The 25553-nt window shown below is 40.6% G+C and overlaps 1 protein-coding gene across 3 annotated transcripts in view; it reads left to right on the top strand.

The window, feature by feature from the left end:
* The window catches only part of mybl2b (v-myb avian myeloblastosis viral oncogene homolog-like 2b), a 62514-nt gene extending 39732 nt beyond the window's left edge, over window positions 1–22782 (top strand). Inside the window, exons 8-15 of one of the 3 annotated variants that reach the window (XM_063041197.1) lie at window positions 4679–4918; window positions 6762–7121; window positions 11455–11597; window positions 14704–14806; window positions 14906–15001; window positions 16450–16563; window positions 17691–17831; window positions 20469–22782. In XM_063041197.1, coding sequence (XP_062897267.1) covers window positions 4679–4918; window positions 6762–7121; window positions 11455–11597; window positions 14704–14806; window positions 14906–15001; window positions 16450–16563; window positions 17691–17831; window positions 20469–20594 — 1323 coding nt within the window. In that variant the 3' untranslated portion in view covers window positions 20595–22782. The remainder of the gene's footprint in view (window positions 1–4678; window positions 4919–6761; window positions 7122–11454; window positions 11598–14703; window positions 14807–14905; window positions 15002–16449; window positions 16564–17690; window positions 17832–20468) is intronic. The other 2 variants (XM_063041198.1, XM_063041200.1) reach the window with 2 other exon arrangements.
* The last annotated feature ends 2771 nt before the right edge of the window (window positions 22783–25553 follow it).

A 25553-nucleotide genomic window follows, 5' to 3' on the forward strand; every position in this document is an offset into this window, starting at 1 on the left:
ACAACGAGATCTTTCCCCTCCCACTGCAAATTCCTCTGCAGTTTAGATAAGATGTCCTGAACCCAGGCACCAGGCAGGCAACATAGCCTTCAAGATGCTCTGTCCTTCGACAGAGAACTCTTGTCTATTCCCCTGACTATACTGTCCCAATTATCACTACATTTCTCTTCTTTCCCTCCTCTTGAATGGCTCTGTGAACTACAGTGCCACAGTTAGGTTGCTTATCCTTTCTACAGCCCCCACTCTCATCCACACAGGGAGCAAGAATCTCAGACCTGTTGGACAAGCTCAAGGGCTGAGCCTCCTTCAGCACTGTCTCCTGGATCGCACTACCCTCCTCACTCGCAGTCCGCCCTTTTCTCCCTGATCACAGACCGAATTTGAGGCAGCTAATCTAATGGGTGTGACTCACTCCTGAATCAGAGAATCCAGGTAACTCTCCCTCTCCCTGATGTGCTACAGTGTTTGAAGCTCAGATTCTAGGAAATCAACTTTGAGCCCGATTTCCTCAAGCAGCCAACACTTGCTGCAGATGTGGTCACCAGGAACCACAATGGATTCCACCAGCTCCCACATATGCAGCTATGAAATCAGAATCAGGTTTATTATCACCGGCATGTGTCATGAAATTTGTTAACTTAGCAGCAGCAGTTCATAATACATAATATCCTATGTATATTGAATAGGTTAAAAATCGTGCAAAAAACAGAAATAATATATATTTAAAAAGTGAGGTAGTGCTCACGGGTGCAGTGTCCATTTAGGAATCAGATGGCAGAGAGGAAGAAGCTGTTTCTGAAACGCTGAGTGTGCGCCTTCAGGCTTCTGTACCTCCTGCCTGATGGTAACAGTGAGAAAAGGGAATGTCCTGGGCGCTGGGGATCCTTAACGATGGACGCTGAGACAGCAAACTTTGAAGGTGCTCTGGGTACTTTGCAGGCTAGTACGCAAGATGGAGCCGATTAAATTTACGACCCTCTGCAGCTTATTTCGGTCCTGTGCAGTAGCTCCCCTATACCACATAGTGATGCAGCCTGTTAGAATGCTCTCCATGGTACATCTATAGAAGTTTTTGAATGTTTTTGTTGACATACCAAATCTCTTCCAACTCCTAATGAAGTATAGGCGCTGTCTTGCCTTCTTTATAGCTGTATCAATATGTTGGAACCAGATTAGGTCCTCTGAGATCTTGACACCCAGGAACTTGAAACTGCTCACTTTCTCCACTTCTGATCCCTCTATGAGGATTGGTATGTGTTCCTTCTTCTTACCCTTTTTGAAGTCTATAATCAGCTCTTGTGTCTTACTGACGTTGAGTGCAAAGTTGATGCTGTGACACCACTCCACAAGTTGGTATATCTTGTTCCTGTACGCCCTCTCATCTCCATCTGAGATTCTACCAACAGTGATTGTATCATCAGCAAGTTTATAGATGGTATTTGAGCTATGCCTAGCCACACAGTCATGGATATAGAGAGAGTAGAGCAGTGGGCTAAGCACACAGCCCTTAGGTGCACCAGTGTTGATCGGAAGTGAGGAGGAAGTATCACTAATCTGCACAGGTTGTGGTCTTCCGGCTAGGAAGTCGAGGACCCAATTGCAGGGGGAGGTACAGAGGCCCAGGTTCCGCAACTTCTCAATCAGGATTGTGGGAATCATGGTGTTAAATACTTAGCTATCGTCGACGAACAGCATCCTGATGTACGTGTTTGTATTGTCCAGGTGGTCTAAGGCTATGTGAAGAACCATTGAGACTGCGTCTGCTGTTGACCTAGTGTGGCGATAGGCAAATTGCATTGGATCCAGGTCCTTACTGAGGGGGAAGTTCAGTCTAATCAAGACCAAAGTATTCCATCACTGTAGATGTGAGTGCTACTGGGCGATAGTCATTAAGGCAGCTCACATTATTCTTCTTTGGCACTGGTATAATTGTTGCCTTTTTGAAGCAAGTGGGAACTTCCACCTGTTGCAGTGAGAGGCTGAAAATGTCCTTGAATACTCCTACCAGTTAGTTGGCACAAGTTTTCAGAGCCTTACCAGGTACTCCTTTGGGGTCTACCGCCTAGGGGTTCATCCTCTTTAAAGACAGCCTAATATGGCCTCTGATTCAGAGATTACAGTGTCACCAGGTGCAGCAGGGATCTTCACAGCTATAGTTATGTTCTCCCTTTCAAAGTGGGCATAGAAGCGTTGAGTTCATCTGGTAGTGAAGCATCGCTACCATTCATGCTATTGAGTTTCGCTTGCAGGAAGTAATGTCTTGCAAACCCTGCCAGAGATGTACATCTGATATCGCCTTCAACCTTGTTTGAGATTGTCTCTTCACCCTTGAAATAGCCCTCTGTAAGTCATACCTAGTTTTCTGGTACAGACCTGGGTCACCAGCCTTGAATGCCACAAATCAGCAGACGACGTATCTCCTGGTTCATCCACGGCTTTTGGTTTGAGAATGTACAGCAAGTCTTCGTAGGCACACACTCATCCACACAGGTTTAAATGAAGTTGTTAACAACGGCGGCAGCATTCTCATCCAGATTGAAGATGAATCCCTAAATACGGTCCAGACCACCGATCAAAGCAGTCCTGTACGCGCTCCTGTATTTCCCTTGTCTGTATCTTCTTGGTCTTCACTACTGGTGCTGCAGTCTTCAGTTTCTGCCTGTACTTGGAGTAGAAGTACAGCACATCACCTGGTCCTGCATCACCCCTAGTGACTTTATTCAACCACTACAAAAGCCTTACCTGCTACTTGTCTGTGCCTCCTTGCCAAAGCCTCTAGTTCCCACTCCTACACTGGTCCACTCACACCGAGTCCCCAGGGTTTGATGGAATGTACCCCAGGTTATTGAGAGAGGCAAGAGAACAGATTGCTGGGCCTTGACCAATATGTTTATGAACTCTCTGGCTACAGGCAAGGACCCAGAGGACTGGCAAATAGCTAATGTTCCATTGTTCAAGAAGGGAACCAGGGATAATCCTGGAAACTATAGACCGGTGAGTCTCACGTCACTGATAGGGAAGTTAATGAAGACACTTCTTAAGGATAGAATTTTTGAGCATTTGGAAAACCATGACCTAATTAGCCAGCATGGCTTTGTGCAGGGCAAGTCGTGTCTTACTAACTTGAATGAGTTTTTTGATGGGTGGAGAAATGGCAGATGGAGTTTAACCCTGCCAAATGTGAAGTGTTGCATCTTGATAGATCAAATATAAAAAGACAGTACACTGTTAAGGGAAAGATCCTTAACAGTGTTGATGAGCAGAAGGATCTTGGGGTCCATAGCTCCATAAAAGTGGCTACACAGGTTGATAGGGTGGTTAAGAAGGCATATGGCATGCCTTGTATTTATTAGTTGAGGCATTGAGTCAAAAGTCAGGAAATTATGTTGCACATTTATAAAACTCTAGTTAGGCTGCATCTGGAGTATTGCAAACAGTTCTGGTCACCCCATTATTGTGAGGATTTCGAGGTTTTGGGAAGGTTGCAGAGGAGGTTTACCAGGATGCTGCCTGGATTATGTACTATAACGAGAGGTTGGACAAACCTGGGTTTCTCTGGAGCAGCAGTGGCTGAGGGGCAATCTGATAGAGGTTAAGAGAGGCATAGATAGAGTAGACAAGACAGTATTTTTTTCCACAAGGTTGAATTGTTTAATACTAGAGGGTATGCATTTAACGTGAATGTCATTTTAAAGGAGGTGTGAGAGAGAAGCTTTTTTTACACAGAGTGGTAGGTGCCTGGAATGTGCTGCCTGAGGTAGCAGAGGCAGATACATTAGGGACTTTTAAGAGATGATTAAATAGACACATAATGTGAGGAAAATGGAGGGATATGCACATTATGTAGGTATAAGGGATTAGTTTAGTTGGCCATTTGATTACAAATTTATTTGGTTCAGCACAACATTGTGGGCCCAAGGGCCTGTTCCTGTGCTGTGCTGTTCTGTGTCCTATGTTTATCAATTCGAAATGCTCTAATCATAACTTGTTTAAATAAAAGTTAATTCTGTGTCTTGATTACGTTTGAAAATCTTCTTGATTTTAAACACGCATGCTCTTGATCCAGTCTTGCAATTTGGACTAAAGGATTGTGTTGATAACCCTCCATATCCTTGCAGTGATTTGTTTGCAGCAACCTCTCCATTCTTTTGACACAAGCTGGGGTCTGATCAGCCCCGGCAGGGTCACCTGGAGGAGGTTGTATGATGTTGAAAGACCCGAAACACCCGATGATTCCAGGAACATCATTGAAGATGTGTCCAGAAGCATCAATAGATATATGTACACAACAGGTCACCTTTGTGGACTTTGTATTCACTCCAGAGCTTAGGTGGCATTCAAGCTAGGGGGAGATTGTGAATCAGAATGGTGATTCAAAAATTTAAGACTAAAAACTTGGACTTTAGATTCTGAAAAGCAAGTCATCTGGGAGATTATCATACTCCTGCAGATATACTTTAATGCATAAAGTAAGTTTAAAATATACTTTTGAAAATATTTTCAAAGCAGTTTAAATGGCTTAATTATTTGACTGTAAAATCCTTTAGTATTTGTAGTCGTGGTGCAGTTGCCACAAAAACAGCTGTTGACTTGCAGATGATTTTAAGTTTAGCTAAAAACAATTTTCTCCCCCACCTGCCCCTTGCCCACCCCACTCTGCCATCCCCATTGATGACAGGAGGACAGTTTAGCCACTTGGCCGGGCAGTCTTCTTACGGATAACTCCTTACATTGTGATCATGGACCCTCAGCTACTTCTGAAACACAGCAGGAACAGTCCACTTCAGATCAATCCCAGGAAGTTACCCACTCCAAAGAAGAGGATTCTAGTAGTACATTTGTGATTGTGGAATGTGAGGGAATATTTTCAACACAGGAGATCCCTGAATTCTCTGAACCTCTGGAGTTAATCAAATGTGTAAGTGCTTTGGAAGTTGTCTTTCAAGTTGATCATTGTCTGATCATTGTCAGAATCATTTTTTGCACTATCAGTTCCAATGTTATTTGCCTTCCATTATTTGTGTGAATTATCTGGAGTCAATTATAATAGACTTATTGTGACAAAAGATGAAAGCTTACTTTGTGTACAAGGATAATCTGCCATCCTGCCCTGAATTGCCACCATCTTCAAATTCTCATCTCAATTGGAAACACAGTTTTATAGAAAACAGTGGCAAACATAACTTTCCTACGTTATTTTAGCAAGGGGGAATTGGTTGAGTTTTCCCCTTGTTTACCCTGTTTTCCTACCCCATCATTGTCACTGGTACGAATATCTATTGCTGCAGTAGAGGGTAATAGAAACTTGCATCTTCCAATTTAGCAGCTCAGTCACTGATTGAGGAAAGGAACAGTTCATTCAAACTTTACTTTCCTTGTAGCTTACCCCAGAAGTTATCTGAGTAAATATTTATGTATTGCAGAGCTAGTGGGGTTTGATTTTAACATCTTCTAGCATGCTCAGAAAACATGGTTGAGGTTGAACCTCACATTCTTTCATCTTCTCCATCAGATCATTTTGGTTGAGGTAGGGGGTAAGATTATCAGATTTCCTCTTTAAGCCTCTGTAACATCTCATAAGTGCTTTTAGACCAAAAGAAAATAGTTTGTCATTTCTAAGGCTATGTCAGTTGGGTGGATTTTCTTTCAATTAATGCTTTCTATCACTTCTTGGCCTATGATTTACATAAGAACCTAAGAAATAGGAGCAGGAATAGGCCATCTGGCCTATTGAGTTTGCTTGGTCGTTTATTAATGGCTAGTCTGCCGTGAACTCAGCTTCACTATCTGCTTTTTCCCCATAACCTTTAATTCCCCTGCTATACAAAAATCTGTGTCTAATGAGATTGTCTCTACTGCTTCCCTGGGCAGAGAATTCCACAGATTTACTACTCTCTGGGAAAATCAGTTTCACCTCATTTGTGTCCTAAACCTATTTCCCTGAATTTGAGGCCAGTAAATCATTCCTCAAGTAAGGAGGTCAGAATGGTATGCAGTACTTCAGCTGTGGTCTCGGCAGTACCCAGTAAACTTGTAGCATAACCTCCCTGCTTATATGGTACATTCAATCCCTGTAGCAATGAAGGCCAAAATTCCATTTGCCTTCTTGATAACCTGTTGTACCTACAAGCCAACCTTTTGCAGTTCATGCTCCCAAGTCCCTTTGCACACCAGCATGCTGTAATCTTTCAGCATTTAAGTAATAATCCAATTGAATAATTTTCCTTCGAAAGTGGATGAACTCGCATTTACCTGTATTGTGTTTCATATGTTCCCAAATGACGTCACTGAGTTAAGTGGAGACTTTTCACCTCCCATCCTTCACGATTGCATGTGTGTTGGCTTTTCTCCTTGGTCATGCACAATTATGCATCCAAGTAGTTAATAATAATGGGGTGAAGGGATAATTTTGATGGCATGAGTTTGTCACCAGGTTATGATAGAGTTCAGTTCCTGTGAAGCGTTCATAAACCAAACAGCTCACAATTTGAAAAGGTGATTGTCAACCAGGTACCCACACAGCAGAAAATGCCTGCAGCCCTACAGCAGCTGACAGACCCTCACACTGGTCTCCCATATGCTTGTGAGCTGTACTGAAGTCAGGCATTCGTACACTGGGAGGGACTTGTATCTGAATCATTCAAATTTGCGTTGGAAGGTTTTCATAATGACTCACAATTTTGAAGTTAAGCACATTGAGAGAAAAGATAACCTCAGAATGCTATTTAAAATATTAATTTTGCTTATTCTTCATATTGAAGGAACCAGATGCGTGGTCTGACCTATCTTGCTTCGATTTACCGGAAGATATTGTCAAACAAGAGCCAGTAGAGACCTCGCAGCAGACTTTGACTGAATATCGCATTGATGCAAATACCATCTCTGACCTGAGCAAAAGTGCAAAGAAGGGTGAACTCATCCCCATGATCACCTCGCCAGTTGCAGGAAGCTTCAGCACTCCTCCAACAATCCTGCGGCGCAAGAGGAAAACAAAAATCACACTATCACCCGTTACTGAAAGCAATTCTAATAATAGTTTTACAATTATTGAAAGCAGCACCAGCAGTAGCATGACTCCAAAAAGTACCCCAGTGAAGACTTTGCCTTTCTCGCCATCGCAGGTAAAATTGCAATTGTATAGCTGACAAAGCAGTGTAACAATGGGCTATAACCTGCTGATAGTTATTTGGTGGGTCTGTAGTTGGCTAGTCCAAATGCCAATGTTGTGCTGAAGATGCTGGAATCTGGAGTAAAAAAAAATAACCTGCTGGAAGGACTGTGGGTCAAACAGCATCTTCCCTCTACACTCTCAGCCATAATGAAAGGATTCAACCTGAAACATCAACCTTCCCTTTGCCTTGATTAATGCTGCCTGACCCATTGAGTTCTTACAGCATTTTATTTTGTGCTAATGATGTGAATTTGGCTGACCTCCTGGATTTGCCTTTTGGGTTCAATGGCACTCCATAGTCATCTGAATTAGGCCATACATACTTTATATTTGGGCCCCTATGTTTCATACAACTATATTCATTCCATTTGTTAAAGTTCACAAGGTTATTTCAAACTTTATGTCAGCTAAATAAGGTATTAAATCATTAATATTGCTTATGTGAATTATTAATAGTTTTCAATGTCTTTAATAGTGGCCATTTGATAGGAGTGAAAAGGGCGTTTGATGCACAGCCTAAGGTCTAGTCACTAGCCATGGTTCTCCTTGCTTTAAAACTATTGGTGGCCTTGCAGGTGCAATAGGTTAGCGCAGCTGCAGGATGAGTAGAGGAGGCAGAGATCACGTCATAGAGAGTCCAGCATACGATAAGTCTTTATTACCTTTGAAGGGTTATGGACACAGACTTCCAGCAGGTGTATAAAAAGAATGCAGGTATTGTCAAGGCCCCTTCCTTTGTACTCAATACAGTCTCTGAATAAAGGTAAAATTAACTTGCATTAATCAACAAGTTCGCAAACACGAGGAAATCTGCAGATGCTGGAAGTTCAAGCAACACACATCAAAGTTGCTGGTGAACGCAGCAGGCCAGGCAGCATCTCTAGGAAGAGGTACAGTCGACGTTTCCTGACAAGGGGTTTCGGCCCAAAACGTCGACTGTACCTCTTCCTAGAGGTGCTGCCTGGCCTGCTGCGTTCACCAGCAACTTTGATGTGTGTTGCTTAATCAACAAATTAACAGGTTTTAAATACCCAAAAAATGGTATTAGCTGTTAAGCTACTTCTAGTGAAGGTTATTGAAACTTAGAAATAGCGATCATTTTGAAATCACAAGGTGCAGCTGTTTAAGCAATGACTGTCCTATTTAAACAGTGCACATGCAGAGATTAACACAAATATGTAGTCTGAAAACTTATCATATTTATACTAGCTGTAATTAGTTCCTCAAATGTGTATGCATATTTAAGCATATTTGTTAGAACAAAATTTGAGATGGAACTATAGCCAATCTCGTGAGTACTCAACTGATAACAAGGATTGAGCATAATTTGGTTTTACTGTGAGTGATCAGAAGAATACTATCCAAGTGGTTAAACCAATTAGTAAATCTAGAACAAGAGAAAATCTGCAGATACTGGAAATGCAAGCAACACACGCAAAATGCTGGAGGTATTCAGCAGGCTAGGCAGCATCTATGGAAAAGAGTACAGTTGACGTTTCAGGCTGAGACCCTTCAGCAGGACTGGAGAAAAAAAGATGAGTAAATTTAAAAGATGGGGGAGGGGAAAGAGAAACTCAAGGTGATAGGTGAAACTGAGAGGGGGAGGGATGAAGTAAAGAGCTGGGAAGCTGATTGGTGAAAGAGATACAGGGCTGGAGAAGGGGGAATCTGATAGGAAAAGAGGGAATCTGATAGGAAAAGACAGAGGCCATGGAAGAACCAGAGGGAGGCGATGGGCAGTAAATCTACTACTGCTTTATGTGGCCTATTGTCTTATCCACTAAAAATATGATACAGCCACATTCAGATGATAATTATTTTGATGTTTTTATTTCAGCTTTTTCATACCTTTTTAGCAGAATGGTTATCGGTCGGCAGGAACTCTGCCATTATCCCAGCAGCTTGGAGCCAGTACTTTTTTAATGTCAGGGAAGGCTTTTACCTGCATTGTTCTGTGGCAGTAAGGTTGAGATCAGAATTTTGATGCTTTCTTCCAGTTTCATTGATATTGCAAACAAGAATGCTCAGGGAGGTTTTAAGGAATTTTACTTAGAATTTCCTTTTGGATTTATATAATCCAGCCCTAACTCTTGTTACTTACTCTTTTCTGTCCTTTGCTTTCCACAAATATATGGAGAAGATCTAATTCCTTTAAGCACTTGATTCTTAATAGTTGCTGTCATATTTGTTTCTTTGGCATCTTCAGTTTAAATACAAGCAAGGTGAATACTTACAGTCACTGCAGGAAGGTTTTTCGGTTGGGTTTTGGAAAGCAGGTTCAAATTAATTTTGATATTCTCTGTATCTGAAAATGTACCTGTTAGATTTTGTACATACTTCCTGACAAGTAACAATAGGTTCCTTTTGAAGATGGAGCAAGGTGAAACCAGCCATTTGCTTCACAATCTACTGGAAAATATTAAAATACCTATCTTTAAAAAAAAAAGCAGCTACAAAAATTGTTTTCTCATCTCTGTCCAGTTCCCACCTCCCTCCCGAATACCACATGCAATTAGACTTGCATTTAGTTGTGTTTTTTTGTGGTGTTCTGCTTCGGGCAGATGGGGCTCATCAGCCTTGGTTGGCAGCTCATCTAGGAGAAGGAAAACACTGATCTCAAACCTCCACTGCCTTGCGGCTGTACCCACTCATGGGCAAGGCTCTGGGAGTAAACCCCGAGGGAAGAATCTGGAGCTGGAGACCCTAAAGCAGTCCTTATTGAGATCAATGCTGACTGGCAACTCCTGCGACGCTGCTGGTACCAAACTGTATCAGTCTTTGCAGTTCCTTTGGGTTCAACAGATGCACGGAGGGGAGATCTTGCTACATGGATAGAGAATTGGTTGGCAGACAGGAAGCAAAGAGTGGGAATAAACGGGACCTTTTCAGAAAGGCAGGCAGTGACTAGTGGGGTGCCGCAAGGCTCAGTGCTGGGACCCCAGTTGTTTACAATATATATTAATGACTTAGATGAAGGAATTAAATGCAGCATCTCCAAGTTTGCAGATGACATGAAGCTGGGCGGCAGTGTTAGGTGTGAGGAGGATGCTAAGAGGATGCAGGGTGACTTGGATAGGTTGGGTGAGTGGGCAAATTCATGGCAGATGCAATTTAATGTGGATAAATGTGAGGTTATCCACTTTGGTGGCAAAAATAGGAAAACAGACTATTATTTGAATGGTGGCCGATTAGGAAAAGGGGAGGTGCAACGAGACCTGGGTATCATTATACACCAGTCATTGAAAGTGGGCATGCAGGTACAGCAGGCGGTGAAAAAGGCGAATGGTATGCTGGCATTCATAGCAAGAAGATTCGAGTACAGGAGCAGGGAGGTACTACTGCAGTTGTACAAGGCCTTGGTGAGACCACACCTGGAGTATTGTGTGCAGTTTTGGTCCCCTAATCTGAGGAAAGACATCCTTGCCATAGAGGGAGTACAAAGAAGGTTCACCAGATTGATTCCTGGGATGGCAGGACTTTCATATGATGAAAGACTGGATCGACTAGGCTTATACTCGTTGGAATTTAGAAAATTGAGGGGGGATCTTATTGAAACGTATAAAATCCTAAAGGGATTGGACAGGCTAGATGCAGGAAGATTGTTCTCGATGTTGGGGAAGTCCAGAACGAGGGGTCACAGTTTGAGGATAAAGGGGAAGCCTTTTAGGACCGAGATTAGGAAAACCTTCTTCACACAGAGAGTGGTGAATCTGTGGAATTCTCTGCCACAGGAAACAGCTGAGGCCAGTTCATTGGCTATATTTAAGAGGGAGTTAGATATGGTCCTTGTGGCTAAAGGGATCAGGGGGTATGGAGAGAAGGCTGGTACAGGGTTCTGAGTTGGATGATCAGCCATGATCATACTGAATGGTGGTGCAGGCTCGAAGGGCCGAATGGCCTACTCCTGCACCTATTTTCTGTGCTTTTCTATGTTTTTTTTTCTATTTGCAACAGCTTGCTCTCCATATTGTACTGCCCAGGCTTGCATACTTAGACACTTAGGACGCAATATCCATGGTCAACTCTGACCAACGGAAGCCTCAGACTCAGGCTTCAGTAGAATTTCTTTTTCACTGATGAGCATTTGGAGGTGCTGATCAGTTTGTCCATGATGTTTAGAGGACAATGAAGTTCTAAACTTTTATTTTGCATTCTTAGATCAATTAATCTGAATAAGCATTACTTTGATTAAGTATGCCTTTATTATTATCCGATGTCTTGTGCACATGGTTCAATATTCAGGTATGAGTATAAGGTTGAATAAAACAATATTTATTTTATAGTTTTTGAACTTCTGGACTAAACAAGACAATCTTGATATAGAGAATCCATCTCTTACCTCTACGCCAGTGTGTAGCCAGAAAATAATCGTTACCGCTCCACTTCAACGAGACTACACACCCAAAGTTCAGAAGGAGAACTCTGTGTAAGTAACGGAGCTGGTTGTTAAACTCTTAGTTTATGTTATGATGCAGTAGAATAAGTTAACCAATTCATTATTTGTTCTGAAGTATTTAGCACATGTAACATGCAATCCTGTTAATGATCTTATTTCATTTTCTCTTACAAGAAAGACCAACTGTTGCTGAAACTGGAACTGTTCTGCTTATTTTGTCAGCCTTTGAGCAAAGCCCTTCTGGAACTGCTAAAAGTTCCTTCTTTTTGTGAAAAAAATGTTTGTATGCAATTAGTGTTCTTCTGCAGGCAACTAATGGTACATCACAAGACTTTCCTGAATTGTGCTAAAAGCATTATTTAATTTTCTTATGATCCTGAAAACCTAAGACTTTTTATTTTAAGACTATTTGATTTCTATTCTTGTCTGCACAAGAAGATTTCAGCTTTTCTTTCTTTTTCCTGCCTTCTACCTTTTAGCTTCTGAACTTCCAAACCAAACTTATTTTTAAGTAAATTGATATCACATCCTCTTCTTGACCAGATGGCATTGTGTTTGTTGTTAATTTCCATCCTGATCTTGGTATTACATGGTCCTTAACTTTTCCATTTTTGCTGTTGGACTTAAAAACTATTTATTAAAAAGATCATGTTTATTTGAATGTACTTCCTCTCTTATTCTGTATAAGGAAAATTTCATGGTCATGATTGCTCTATCTTATTTTCATCTGTTCTGACCATCTCAGAATTTATTTTTCTTCTGCCTTGGTTTCCCTCACCATAAGTGACAGGATGAATTGAATTGACTTTATCTCTTACATCCTTCACATACATGAGAAGTAAACGTCTTTACATTACATCTCCATCTAAATGTGCAATGTGCAATCATAGTAATTTATAATAAATAGAACAGTCAAAGTAACATAGAAATACACTCAAATCAGCATGAGTTAATCAGTTTGATGGCCTGGTGGAAAAAGCTATCCTGGAGCCTGTTGGTCCTGGCTTTTATGCTGCAGTACCGTTTCCCGGATGGTAGCAGCTGGAATAGATTGTAGCTGATGTGACTTGGGTCCCCAGTGATCCTGTGGGCCCATTTTACACATCTGTCTTTGTAAATATCCTGAATCATGGGAAGTTCACAACTACAGATGCACTGGGCTGTCCGCACCACTCTCTGCAGAATCCTGTGTTTAAGGGAAGTATAGTTCCTATACCAGGCAGTGATGCAGCCAGTCAGGATGCTCTCAATTGTGCCCTGTAGAAAGTTCTTAGGGTTTAGGGGCCCATATCAAATTTGCTCAGCCACCTGAGGTGAAAGAGTCGCTGTTATGCCTTTTCTGCCACACAGCTGGTGTGTACAGACCATGTGAGGTCCTTAGTGATGTCCATGCCTAGGAACTTGAAGCTGTTTACCCTCTCAACCCCAGATACATTGATGTCAATAGGGGTTAGCCTGACTCCATTCCTCCCGTAATCCACAATCAGCTCTTTTGTTTTTGTGACACTGAGAGAGAGGTTGTTTTCTTGACACCACTGTGTCAGAGAGATGACTTCTTCCCTGTAGGCTGCCTCGTTATTGTTTGAGATAAAGCCAGTCAGTGTAGTGTCATTAGCAAATTTAATTAGCAGATTAGAGCTGTGGGTGGCGACACAGTTATGGGTATACAGGGAGTAAAGGAGGGGACTTGGTACAAAGCCCTGAGGGACTCCCGTGTTGAGACTCAGAGGGGTGGAGGTGAGGGAACCCACTCTTACCACCTGCTGGTGATCTGACAGGAAGTCCAGGATCCAGCTGCACAAGGCAGGGTCAAGGCCGAGGTCTCTTGAGTTTCTTGTCGAGCCTGAATGGAATTATGCTGTTGAATGCTAAACTGTAATCCAAGAACAGCATCCTTACATAAGCATCCTTCTTCTGTTTACCATGACCATTCCTTTTCCTGCACTTCTGCTCTCACTCCTCTAAAATACTGTTTCCCTTTTCTTCAATTCCACCTTGACAGCGATTTCCAAAACCTTTAACATGATGATACGCGCAGATTTCAGCAGTGGTTTATGGTTTTCCAAGTGGTCAATTCAGGTAATGATCGTGATAAAACTAAATAAACCAAGTCATAATCTTTGGCATTGTATCCCCCTACTCCCCAAACAAAATATCACTGCAGATTTATTCATGATGGCTCATCTCTGTGGTTCACACTTTGGTTACCCTGTGTCAGAAGTAAACCATTTCAGTTTGTTGGTTTTTATGATGATGGTGGCTGGTACTTCACTTGTGAAAATCAGGATGGAGGAAGAGTCCACAGGAGTGACAACATGATCATTGGTGACAGTAGGGGTCAATTCTGGATCTGTAGACTCTGGAGCAGTAAGAACATGGGAACAGCTGGGATGCGGGCACTTGGGTAGTAGAATCCTCTTCAGCAGTCGCTCTTCTGGGTTCCTCAAAATTCTTGGCTGCTCCATGGATCAGCATTCTCTAGTGGTCTCTTTCACAATTATACCATATAACAAAAAGCATAATCTTAAAAGGTTCCAATAAAAATTTTGTTTGCATTTAGTATTTTTTTAAAAATCTGCTTCAGAAATCACATGATCTGTAAGCAAGGTGTTGACTGGTGTTTAGTTCACAAGTTGAATGGTTTTCAAAAATTTCTTTGAATGTTAAAAGTTCGTATAACCTACTTGTGCAGATCCTCTGGAAGTAAAAAATTGATATTTGGTTCTTTGACCTCATTCCTAAATTTTAGAAAATAGAAAATCTACAACACATTACAGGCCCTTCGGCCTGTAATGTTGTGCCGACCATGTAACCTACTGTAGAAGCTGCCTAGAATTTCCATACCACATAGCTCTCTATTTTTCTAAGAAAAACTTTGGTGCACTTTGTTGGAAATGCCATATTTCTCATATGAAATATTAAATTTTGAAGAGCAACATGGTCAATTTTAAGGCTATGTTTATAGGTTTATATCCAGCTTCTCTTAAAACCAGTGCTTTACCTGTTTAGTTTTGATAACTTCAATAGGAAGAAATACTGGTTATTAAACATTTCCAAAGTGCTCCAACCATGTGATTCCAGTTCTAGTAGATGAGGGAATATGAAAAATGCTATGTATTACTTCTCAATTTTATAGATTTCGAACACCCAGAAGTCACAGATCTCTTTTGGACAGCACACCAAGAACACCCACACCATTCAAAAATGGACTGGACAAATGTGGAGTTGCAAAGCCTCAAGTATGTATTCTTTTAGGCAAAGTTATGCCTCTCCTTGTCTATGTATTTATGACATGTGTTTTAATTGTTTATCCATCTCTTTTCCTGATTTCAATTTAGCATCCAGTGCCTCAGTTTGAAGAAGATCTAAAAGAGAGTTTGAAGAGCATTTTGCAGGAAGATGAAACCCATTTAGTAAAAAGAAAGGAGCATGGGGTTAGTACTTGCATTTAGTCATTGAATATTGCTTGCACCATTTTGTTTTTGATTATGTTCATCAATCCACATTTTAATTTAAATCTTGAATATATGTTAACATCTAGTTGTTATACATCTGTTTAGTATTGTCCGTTACATCTAGATTAGCTTGTATCAAGAGCTTAAATTATTCAATATAGCAGTAGCTCCCTGTTGATAAATTACATTAATATCAGAAGATCACCCTGTCTGCTTTATCATGAAGAATGACTTGTTAAGAAAGTTCCTTTATTCTGCTACAAAGCTGTCAAATGGGTAAATAAATTGAATGAACAGAATGCTCTATTTTGTAAGCTTTATGGCTTATGCAATGCACACCTGTCATGAGACATCAACGTTTATTTATTTTAAACTTAACCAATCTTCTGAAAGTTATTATGATCAACAAAGTTATAAAGCATTGAAGCAGGTCCTTCTGTCCAATTTATGTTTCTAATTTATTGATGCTGACCAAGGTGTCTACCTGAGCTTGTCCCATTTGACCCATATACCTCAAAACTTTCCTGTACAAGAACTTGTCCTTGATCTAATTTTTCCTGATTTATCAGTAGAAAGAACAATCAATGGAATTGAAAAATCGTCCTGCAGGACGTATGAAGCCAATCTGTGGGTTTTCTCTGAAAATCTCACCAAAGGGTTGGCTCAGTGGGTTAACCTTCAAATAGAACATGAAATATCCAGCAGGTCAGGCAGCATCTGTGGAAAGAGAAACAAAGTTAATGTTTAAGGTTACAGGGTTTTATCTTGTAACACAATATATAATTTAGTGTGTGCAGTTCTGGTCACCTAACTATAGGAAAGATATCCGTAAGATTGAAAGAGTGCAGAAAAGATTTACTAGGATGTTGCCGGGTCTTCGGGAGTTGAGTTACAGGGAAAGATTGAACTTTATTCCTTGGAGCGTAGAAGAATGAGGAGGGTTTGATAGAGGTTTACAAAATTATGAGGGGTATAGACAGAGTAAATGCGAGTAGGCTCTTTCCACTTAGATTAGGAGAGATAAGTTTGAGAGGACATGGCTTTAGGGTGAAAGGGGAAAGGTTTGGGGGAACTTCTTCACTCAGAGAGTGGTGGGAGTGTGGAAGAAGCTGCCATCTGACATCGTAAATGTGGGCTCACTCTTAAGTTTCAAGAATAAATTGGATAGATACGGATGGGACTGGAGGGTTATGGACTGGGAGCAGATCAATGGGACTAGCAGAATAAAGTTTTGGCACAGACTAAAAGGGCTGAATGGCCTGTTTTCTGTGCTGTAGTGTTTTATGGTTCTATAAATAGGTTATTAAGTAGACCATTTTAGGTAACAGATCCTCAATTTAATATGTATAATATTGTGTAATTGGTTTAAAGTTCTGCAATTTAACCTGTTTGTGAAACCTCACTGAAGCTCACTATTCATTGTATAGCTACATAGGCCGCTTATGAAGAAAGTACGAAAGTCACTTGCTTTGGACATTTTGGAAAAGGATGGGTGCAATGCAAGTCAGGCTACATCAAATACCATCAACATGCACACACAGGTAAATTACGCTTGTAAGATGTAAAAGATGTGAGTTCAGCAGTAACTATGAACTTAAACTTGTGACATTTTGACTGCTAGAATTATCTGTTTGAAGCAATCATACAGAATGTGTTCTTTCTCCAGTAACTGAGATGGCACGGCATTGTAGTGGTTAGTGCAATGCTTTACAGTGCTAGCTGTAAGAACAGGGTTCAATTCCCACAACTGTCTGTAGGGAGTATATTCTCTCTTCACCACCTGGGTTTCCCCTGGTTGCTCCAGTTTCCTCCCACATTCTAAAAAGTTATGGTTGGGTTAGTGTTTTGTGTACGTTAGAAGAGTGGCAACACTTGAGGGATGTCCAACACAATCCTCACTGATTTGATTTGACACAACAAAAAACAGTGCATTTCACTGTATGTTTTGATGCACATGAGGCAAATAAATAAATAAAACTGAAGTAATTTTGTTTTGCTTGCTGTTTAGCCCTTTTCTAAACAGTTACATAGAAGTTTGCTGTTGAGATTTGATATTTGGCCAGTTGCCAATCAACAGATTAATCAGATCACTAATCTGTGACTTAATACTTTGTTGGAAAAATGGATGGATGGTTATTCCTTTCTTAGGTAGGTTGGAGAAACAGTGAAATTAAAATCTTCAACTAAGTGCCTGTATTCATCATGGAACTTCTTGCATGCTTTTCTCTACATATCATTCTTGGCCCAGTCAGCAGTTTTAAGCAAGTCCTGATTTAGTTTTTCCCCAGTGATAATGTTGGAAGCTTAGGTTTCACCTTTATGCAGCAAGTACCAGGAATAAGAGAGAACTTTTCTGAAGGTACTGGGTGGGACCAGTCTCTTGAAAGACCAAGTAATCAGGGTTGTGGATAATCCTTGCATCTCTCGACCTCAATAATTTGCAAAGATGGATTTGGGACAAAGTTGGTCATGATTTTATTGTATGGTAGAGTAGGCTTGAAAGTTCAAATTGTGCCATCCTTTTATTTACGATCTTTGTATGCTTGCTGCTTAATTATTTGTGTTAGAGTAATTTCTGGGGCTGGGTTGAATTTCGGTAGCTAAATTGAAGTTCTCAAATTGAAGACATTTTCCAGCACCAGGTTTATGATGCACTTGTCTCTCATAGAAGCAAACAGAAGACTCCTTGTCAAGATCTTTAAACAACTCTTCAAGTAAAAAGGATGATACTCTGGACAGAGGTTTTATAATACCCAATAAGGAGGCTAGTTTTTCTTTGAAACAATACAACCTAGAAACTCCAAAATGGGTAAGTAATTTTATTAATTGGAAGTCTCCTTTTAGCTGCATTATTTTAAAGTATGATGTGTGTAATTTAACATGGTCCTTTTCACTTGCTGTTAATTTTTCTCCATGGGTTTTAATCCCCATAAGCACTTCTAGTTTTTCTTTAACACGAGATTCTGCAGATGCTGGAAATCCAAGATAATACACATAAAATTTGGAAGAACTCAGCAGATCAGGCAACATCTATGAAAATTAATAAACAGTTGACATTTCAGTCCAAGACCTTCATCACTGGGTCCAATCCCTGATAACTACATGTGCAGGAAGTGTGCTGAACTTCAGCTCCTGACTGACAGGGTCAAGGAACTGGTGCTGGAGTTGGATGCGCTCCCAAAGACTTCATAGATGAGACTTTTACGGAGGTGGTCACACCCAGAATGCAGGCTTTAGATAATAATGGATTACCAGGAGAAGTAGGGGGAGTAGTAGGGGGAATAAGCAGGCATTGTGGTTATTCCCCACAGCAACAAATATACCCCTTTGGATACTGGTTGGGGTGGGCGGTGTTGACGTATCAGGATATAGCAGCAGCAACCAGGCCAGTGGCATTGTGGGCAGTTCTGAGGCTTAGCAGGAAAAGGTAACATTAGTCAGAGCAATAGTGTTAGGAGACTCGATAGTTAGGGGGACAGACTGCAAATTCTGTGGCCACAAAAGAGAAGCTAGGATGGTGTGTTGCCTTCAGATGTTAGGTTCCAGGATGTCTCAGAGCAGCTGCAGAAGATTCTCAAGAGGGAGGGTGAGCAGCCAGATGTTGTGGTGCATGTTGGCACCAATGACATAGGTAGAAAGGGAGAAGTCCTGTGCAGTGGGTATAGGGGGTCAGGGAGGAGGCTGAGGAGCATGACCTCCAAGATAGTAATCACTTGATTATTCTGCTTATGCTGGTTTACTCTGGAATTCTTTGAAGAAATAGCAGGCAGAATAGACAAAGGAGAATCCGTGGATGTTGTTTACTTGGATTTTCAAAAGGCCTTTTACAAGTTGCTGCACATGAGGCTGCTTAACAAGATAAGAACCCATTGTATTGCTGGAAAGATACTAACATGGATAAAAGATTGGCTAACTGCCAGGTGGCAAAGAGTTGGAATAAATGGGGCCTGTTGCGGTTGGTTGCTGGTGACCAGTGGTTTTTACAGGGGTAATTATTGAGACTGCTTCTTTTCACATTATATTTCAACAATTTGGATGACGGAATTGATGGCTTTGTGGCCAAGTTCGCAAACAATACAAAGATAGTTGGAGGGGCAGATAGTGTTGACGAAGCAGGGAGTCCTGTTGCAGGATTCCCTAAAGGCTAACCTGCAGGTTGAGTCAATGGTAAGGAAGGCAGGTACAGTGTTGGTATTCATTGCAAGAGGACTATAATATAAAAGCAAAGCGTTGGAAAGACCATATTTGGAAAATGATTATGAGAATGAAAAAGTTAATGTATGAGGAGTGTTCGATGGCTCTGGGCCTGTACTCGCTGGAGTTTAGACAAATGGGGGGGGGGGGGTGTCTCATTGAAGCCTATCAAACATTGAAAGGCCTAGATGGAGTGAATGTGGGAGGTTGTTTCCTGTAGTGTGTGAGTCCAGGACCAGAGGGCCTAGAATAGAGGTATGTCCATTTAGAACAGAGGAGGAGTTTTTTTTTATCCAGAGGGAGGTGAACCTGTGGAATTCATTGCCATGTGCGGCTATATAGGTCAAGTCACTGAGTATATTTAAAGCATAGTTTGATAGGTTCTTGATCAGTCGGGGTGTCAAAGGTTACAGTGAGAAGGCTGGCAAATGGGGTTGAGAGGGATAATAAATCAGCCATGATGAAATGGTGAAGCAGGCTCAATGGGCAGAGTGGCCTATATCTTATGGTCTGAATTTGGTGTTTAGTCAGTGAACGAAGGTATTCTCTTTCAAATGGATTCATGATATTAGAAGCATCATTAAAAATACTTCCTTTTTTCTCTTAACTAGCTCCAACTCCTGGGCCAATATTGCTGTTTCTTCACAAACAAGGAAATCTGTAGATGCTGTTTCTTCTGAATTTTTCTTTCTGTCACAAGCAATTCTGTCCTGAGATTATAGCAATCAAGATTAAGCAGATTTGCAATTTTGTGCTTGTACCCGAAATGTAAATTATTGACCAGTTCCAAATATTGTAGTCAACCTATTCACCAGAGTTAGAACATAGAACATTGTAGCACAGAACAGGCCCTTTACCCCATGATGTAATACTGGGCTTTAAACTCAATAATCAATCTTAACCCTTCCCTCCTACATAGCCTTCATTTTTCTAATAGCCATGAGCCTATCTAAGAATTTCTTAAATGCCTCTAAGTATCTGCCTCCATCACCAGCCCTTGCAGGGTGTTCCACACCCTCACCACTCTGTGTAAAGAACTTAACTCTGACAACCCCTCTGTAGGTTCCTCCATTCATCTTAAAATTATGTCCCCTTGTATTAGCAATTTCTGCCCTGAGAAAAATGTCTGGTTAATAGACCATAGACCACAATTCATTGTTTAACATTGGCTAATTTTTAGTAAGAGGTCATTGGATCTTTAACAAAAAGTTATTTGCGATCTCTAATCTGTTTGCCCTATTAATGTTTGCAGATGAGTAGTACTTGGGAAGCAGTAGTCTGTGGAAGAACAAAGGATCAGCTAATAATGACTGAGAAAGCCAGGAAGTATTTAAATGCCTTCAAATCTACACACACCTCCAGGACTTTGATTTTATAATGCTATACAGGATACTCTAATGGGCTATCTATTCTAGTCAAAAGGATTATCTGGTGGAATGCTTGCAAACAAAATGTTTTAAGTACGTCCATAAAACGTGAAGTTCCAGTATTGGTTTATGTCATTACTGTAAAGGAAGAGATTATTCCATTGACTGATTTTGTAAAACAACTATTTCATATTAGTATTTCATAACTTCCAGAGTTTAAGAGTATTATTTGTGATTGTACTGTATTGTGTTTCCAACAGAAGAATCTTGCATTAACACATTAACTTCAAACTCTCCTCTTCACCAGAAAATATCAATACTGAACAATCGCTGGGCAGGATAATTTGTACATTGTGTTATGACTGTGATGTGTTCTTTAATGATGATATCATGCACCTGTGTTTCCAAGGTGTATTGTCTTGACTGCTCAGAAGGTTTTATCATCTAAACAGAGACATAAAAATGCTGAACATCTCTCCAATAGTAATGTGAATTGAGAAATTACCCCTTAGTAAAATTTCTCATTTTAGAACTCTTTGCCAGGAGATGTGCATTTCTTTTCAATAGCTAATTTTTTTCCCAGTACACACGTTAAAGCATAGTAGTTTTTTGCTCATTAGCTGGCAGCTGAATTCTAAATATTTTCCAAAATTAATTGACAATTTGCAAAGTATAGCTGTTTTTCTGTCCCTGACATACCCTTCCAGGTTTGTTAAAAGTAACGAATTTTCAAATTACAAGGTGTAGATATTTGTGAACTTAAATTTGTTGTTTTTTAAATGTTAATAAAACAGTTGTTCTGTAAAAAAAAAATTTCTGAAAGATACTGTTCCAGGAACCATTCCAGAATTAACTTTGTGTTATAGTGTATGATTTTATAAATAAGAAATTAATGCAGAGCAGTGGCCATTAAAATCTGTTCAGTATCCATGCAGACTTTTCCCCACATTAAATGACGTCATGAATATACCAACGTCCAAATAGAAGTTAAGAGTCCACTTGTTTTAATTTTCCTTTTTTTTGTAGTAGCCATGCAGCGCCTGTTGTTGTATATAAAAAAAACTTGCGCTGTGCTCTCCAGCTCATCTGTGATGGTGTTTGTGTTACATTTGATGAAGGTGGAGGGGAACTATATTCCATTCTGCTTCTTGAGTTTTTTAGCCACTTGGAACATGGCTATTTTTTTTTACTTGATTGACATCATAACTTTGAAATAATTGCCCTAATTGTTTAGATTTGAATAGTTGAAGAATAAAACATAGAAAACCTACATCACAATACAGGCCTTTCGGCCTACAATACTGTGCCGAACATGTACTTACTTTAGAAATTACCTAGGGTTACCCATAGCCCTCTATTTTTCTAAGCTCCATGTACCTATCCAGGAGTCTCTTAAAAGACCTTATCGTATCCACCTCCATCACCATCGCCGGCAGCCCATTCCACGCACTCACCACTCTCTGCCTAAAAACTTACCCCTGACATCTCCTCTGTACCTACTTCCAAGCACCTTAAGACTGTGTCCTCTCGTGTTAGCCATTTCAGCCCAGGGAAAAAACCTCTGACTATCCACACGATCAATTCCTCTCATCATCTTATACACTTCTATCAGGTCACCTCTCATCCTCTGTTACTCCAAGGAGAAAAGGCCGAGTTCACTCAACCTATTCTCATAAGGCTCGCTCTCCAATCCAGGCAACATCCTCGTAAATCTCCTCTGCACCCTTTCTATAGTTTCCACATTTTTCCTGTAGTGAGGTGACCAAAACTGAGCACGGTACTCCCAAGTGGGGTCTGACCAGGATCCTATATAGCTGCAACATTACCTCTCGGCTCTTAAACTCAATCCCACAGTTGATGAAAGCCAATGCACCGTTTGCCTTCTTAACCACAGAAGCCAACCTGCATAGCAACTTTGAGTGTCCTGTGGACTCAGACCCTAAGATCCCTGTGATCCTCCACACTGCCAAGAGTCTTACCATTAATACTATATTCTGCCATCATATTTGAACCACCTCACACTTATCTGGGTTGAACTCCATCTGCCACTTCTGAGCCCAGTTTTGTATCCTATTGATGTCCTGCTGTAACCTCTGACAGTCCTCCACACTATCCACAACATCCCCAACCTTTGTATCATCAGCAAATTTACTACCCCATCCCTCCACTTGCTCATCCTGATCATTTATAAAAATCACGAAAAGAAGGGGTCCCAGAACAGATCCCTGAGGCACACCACTGGTCACCGACCTCCATGCAAAATATGACCTGTCTACAACCACTCTGCCTTCTGTGTGCAAGCTAATTCTGGATCCACAAAGCAACGTCCCCTTGGATCTCATGCCTCCTTATTTTCTCAATAAGTCTTGCAGGGGGTATCTTAACAATGCCTTGCTGAGATCCATATACACTACACCTATTGCTCTACCTTCATCAACGTGTTTAGTCACAACCTCAAAATGGACAGAGTGTGAAGTTAGAAGCATCATTAAAGTCTGGGCTTTGTACATGGCCCTGGCTCAAAAATGGTTTCTGTAAGAACTCTGAACATGATTGAACCCAAAATTTGTTCTTTCATGACTTGTGTCTTTGCTAGCATGGCTTGTCTTTTGTTTGTACATTGCTTCTACTTCCACTGTAGTTACTGGATCTCACCTGCCTTGCCTACCATGTTTCCCTGGTGTTTGTGAAACATGAGAACACCTGTCACACAGTGAAAAGGCTAAAGTTACTTGTTTTTTTAAAAAAATTACTGAAGATCGACAAATACTCAAGCAAACAATGCACATAGCACTAACTAAATCAGCACCACACATAAAATACTTGCCTACAGACATTAGAGGTTGTGATATTTCTTTCAGTATTCTCCAATATATCACAAGTCCTTTGAAGGAAACAGATTTCCTGGCTGTGTTCATTGATGGTCAGAGCTGAGATTCCAGAACAAAGACTAATGAACTGTGATTTGTGTTCTGTATTTTATGTTACATTATTTCCTTTATGGAAACATAATCTGATAGAGCTTCCATCTTGGTTGAATCCTTCAGATGTTTCCCTTAGTAGTATATAGGTAGCTTGAAACTGGAATTTTCCATTGTTATCTACCTGACCAAAATAATGCAGGCCCTTTCAGCCCCAGAGCGACATTAGGCAATAATGATTCTGAATTCAAGAAATCTTGCAAGCTCTTGAACGGCAAAGGAGTGCATTTCCCAATGACTATCTAAAATATGATTATGTAGCCAGCTATCAGTCATTGCCACAGAAGAATATTATTTTACACTCCGTGGTTAAAAGAAATTTATGTGTCTATTTAGAGCAATGTTTTTATTAGTGACTTATTTAAGATGTCATGAAAATGTTACATAATTATTACAGTGATTAGTTGAAATTTGATTTTTTGGTATTTGGATTTGATTCATTGCAAAATCTGTTTTAAAAGAAAATCTACAAGGAAATGTTGCATGTATTGAATAAGCATAATAATTTGTTGAAAGAAGTTAAATAGGAAATTCAAGAGGGCTAAAAGGGGCCGTGAAATTTCCTTGGCTTATACAGTTGAGAATCCCAAGGCATTTTATACACATATTAAAAACTGAGGATAGATAGGACAACACACAAAATGCTGGAGGAACTCCACAGGTCAGGCAACATTTATGGAGGGAAATAAAAAGTTGGTGATTTGGACCAAGACAAGGGCTGAGCTCCGCCAGCATTTTTTGTATGTGTTGCTCAAGATTTACAGCATTTGCAGAATCCTTTTGTGTCTAGGGTTGTTAGAGAAAGTATAGGGCCACTCTAGGACAAAGGAGGGAATTTTTGCCTGGAGCAAGAAGAAATGGTTGAGATACCAAATCAGTACTTTGCACTGGTTTTCATTGACGGGGTGGGGGCTTTGTCTGAGGGAGGTCATGTCTCACAACTTGATTGAACATTTTGAGAAGTTGATAAGGGTAGAACAGTGGATGTTGTTTACACGGATTCAGTAAAACTTGTGTCAAGGTCCCTCATGTCAGACTGAAGATTAAGGCATATTGGATCCCTAGAGACTTAGAGGAACTGGAGGTCTATGACATGTGCTATTTCACAGGGATCAATGCTGACACTTAAGTTTTATCGTGGATGAAAATATAGATGGGCTGATTAAGTTTGTGAGATGAAAATTGGTGAAGCTATGGATAGTGATAAAGTGAGCAAAGGATACAGGAGAATATAGATCAGCTGGAAATAACAGATGGAGTTTAGTCCAGGCTAGTGTGAGGTGCTGCATTTTGGGAGATGAAATGTAAGAGTAATGTAAGTGGTAGAATTCATGGGAGCAGTGATGTACATAGGGATTTTAAGGTGCAAGGCCATTGCTGCTTGGATGTTACACCAGAAGTAGATAGGATGGTGAAGCAGGCATACAATATACTTGCCTTAATTAGTCACAGTGCTAAGTGTCAGGAAATCAGGCTGCAGCTATGTAAAACTATATTACAGAAAGGGCATGGAGACTTAGAGGGTGCAGAGGAGGTTCACCAGGATGCTGCCTGAATTAGTACTAGCTATAAGGAGAAGTTGGATAAACTTGAGCTTTCTGTGAAATAGATGGCCTAGATGTGATAGATTAACATTTCCACCATGAGGAAAAAGACTAGAAGACAAGATTTAAGTTAAAAGAAGGGAGAAAGTTTACTTGCATTGAGTGGTAAGTCCCTGCCTAAATCTTGCTCCTGTATGTTTCTACCATTTCAAGGGGACCAGGGGAGATAGTAGAAGTACCTAGGAGCAACATTTAAGAACCATGTAGGCAGACACACGGTCAGGCAGCGAATGGAGGGATATGGGTCATATGCAGGCAAATTCAATTGGCATCATTGGCACAGACAGCATGAGCCTGTTCCTGTGCTGTATTGTATGGTATGGTGAGAGCTTGAATAAATTATGACCTTGTAGAAACTGCAAACCCTGCAGTATTATGCCTTTGC

Source organism: Mobula hypostoma, chromosome 2 (assembly GCF_963921235.1).
Source record: "Mobula hypostoma chromosome 2, sMobHyp1.1, whole genome shotgun sequence".
NCBI classification, from domain to species: domain Eukaryota; kingdom Metazoa; phylum Chordata; class Chondrichthyes; order Myliobatiformes; family Myliobatidae; genus Mobula; species Mobula hypostoma.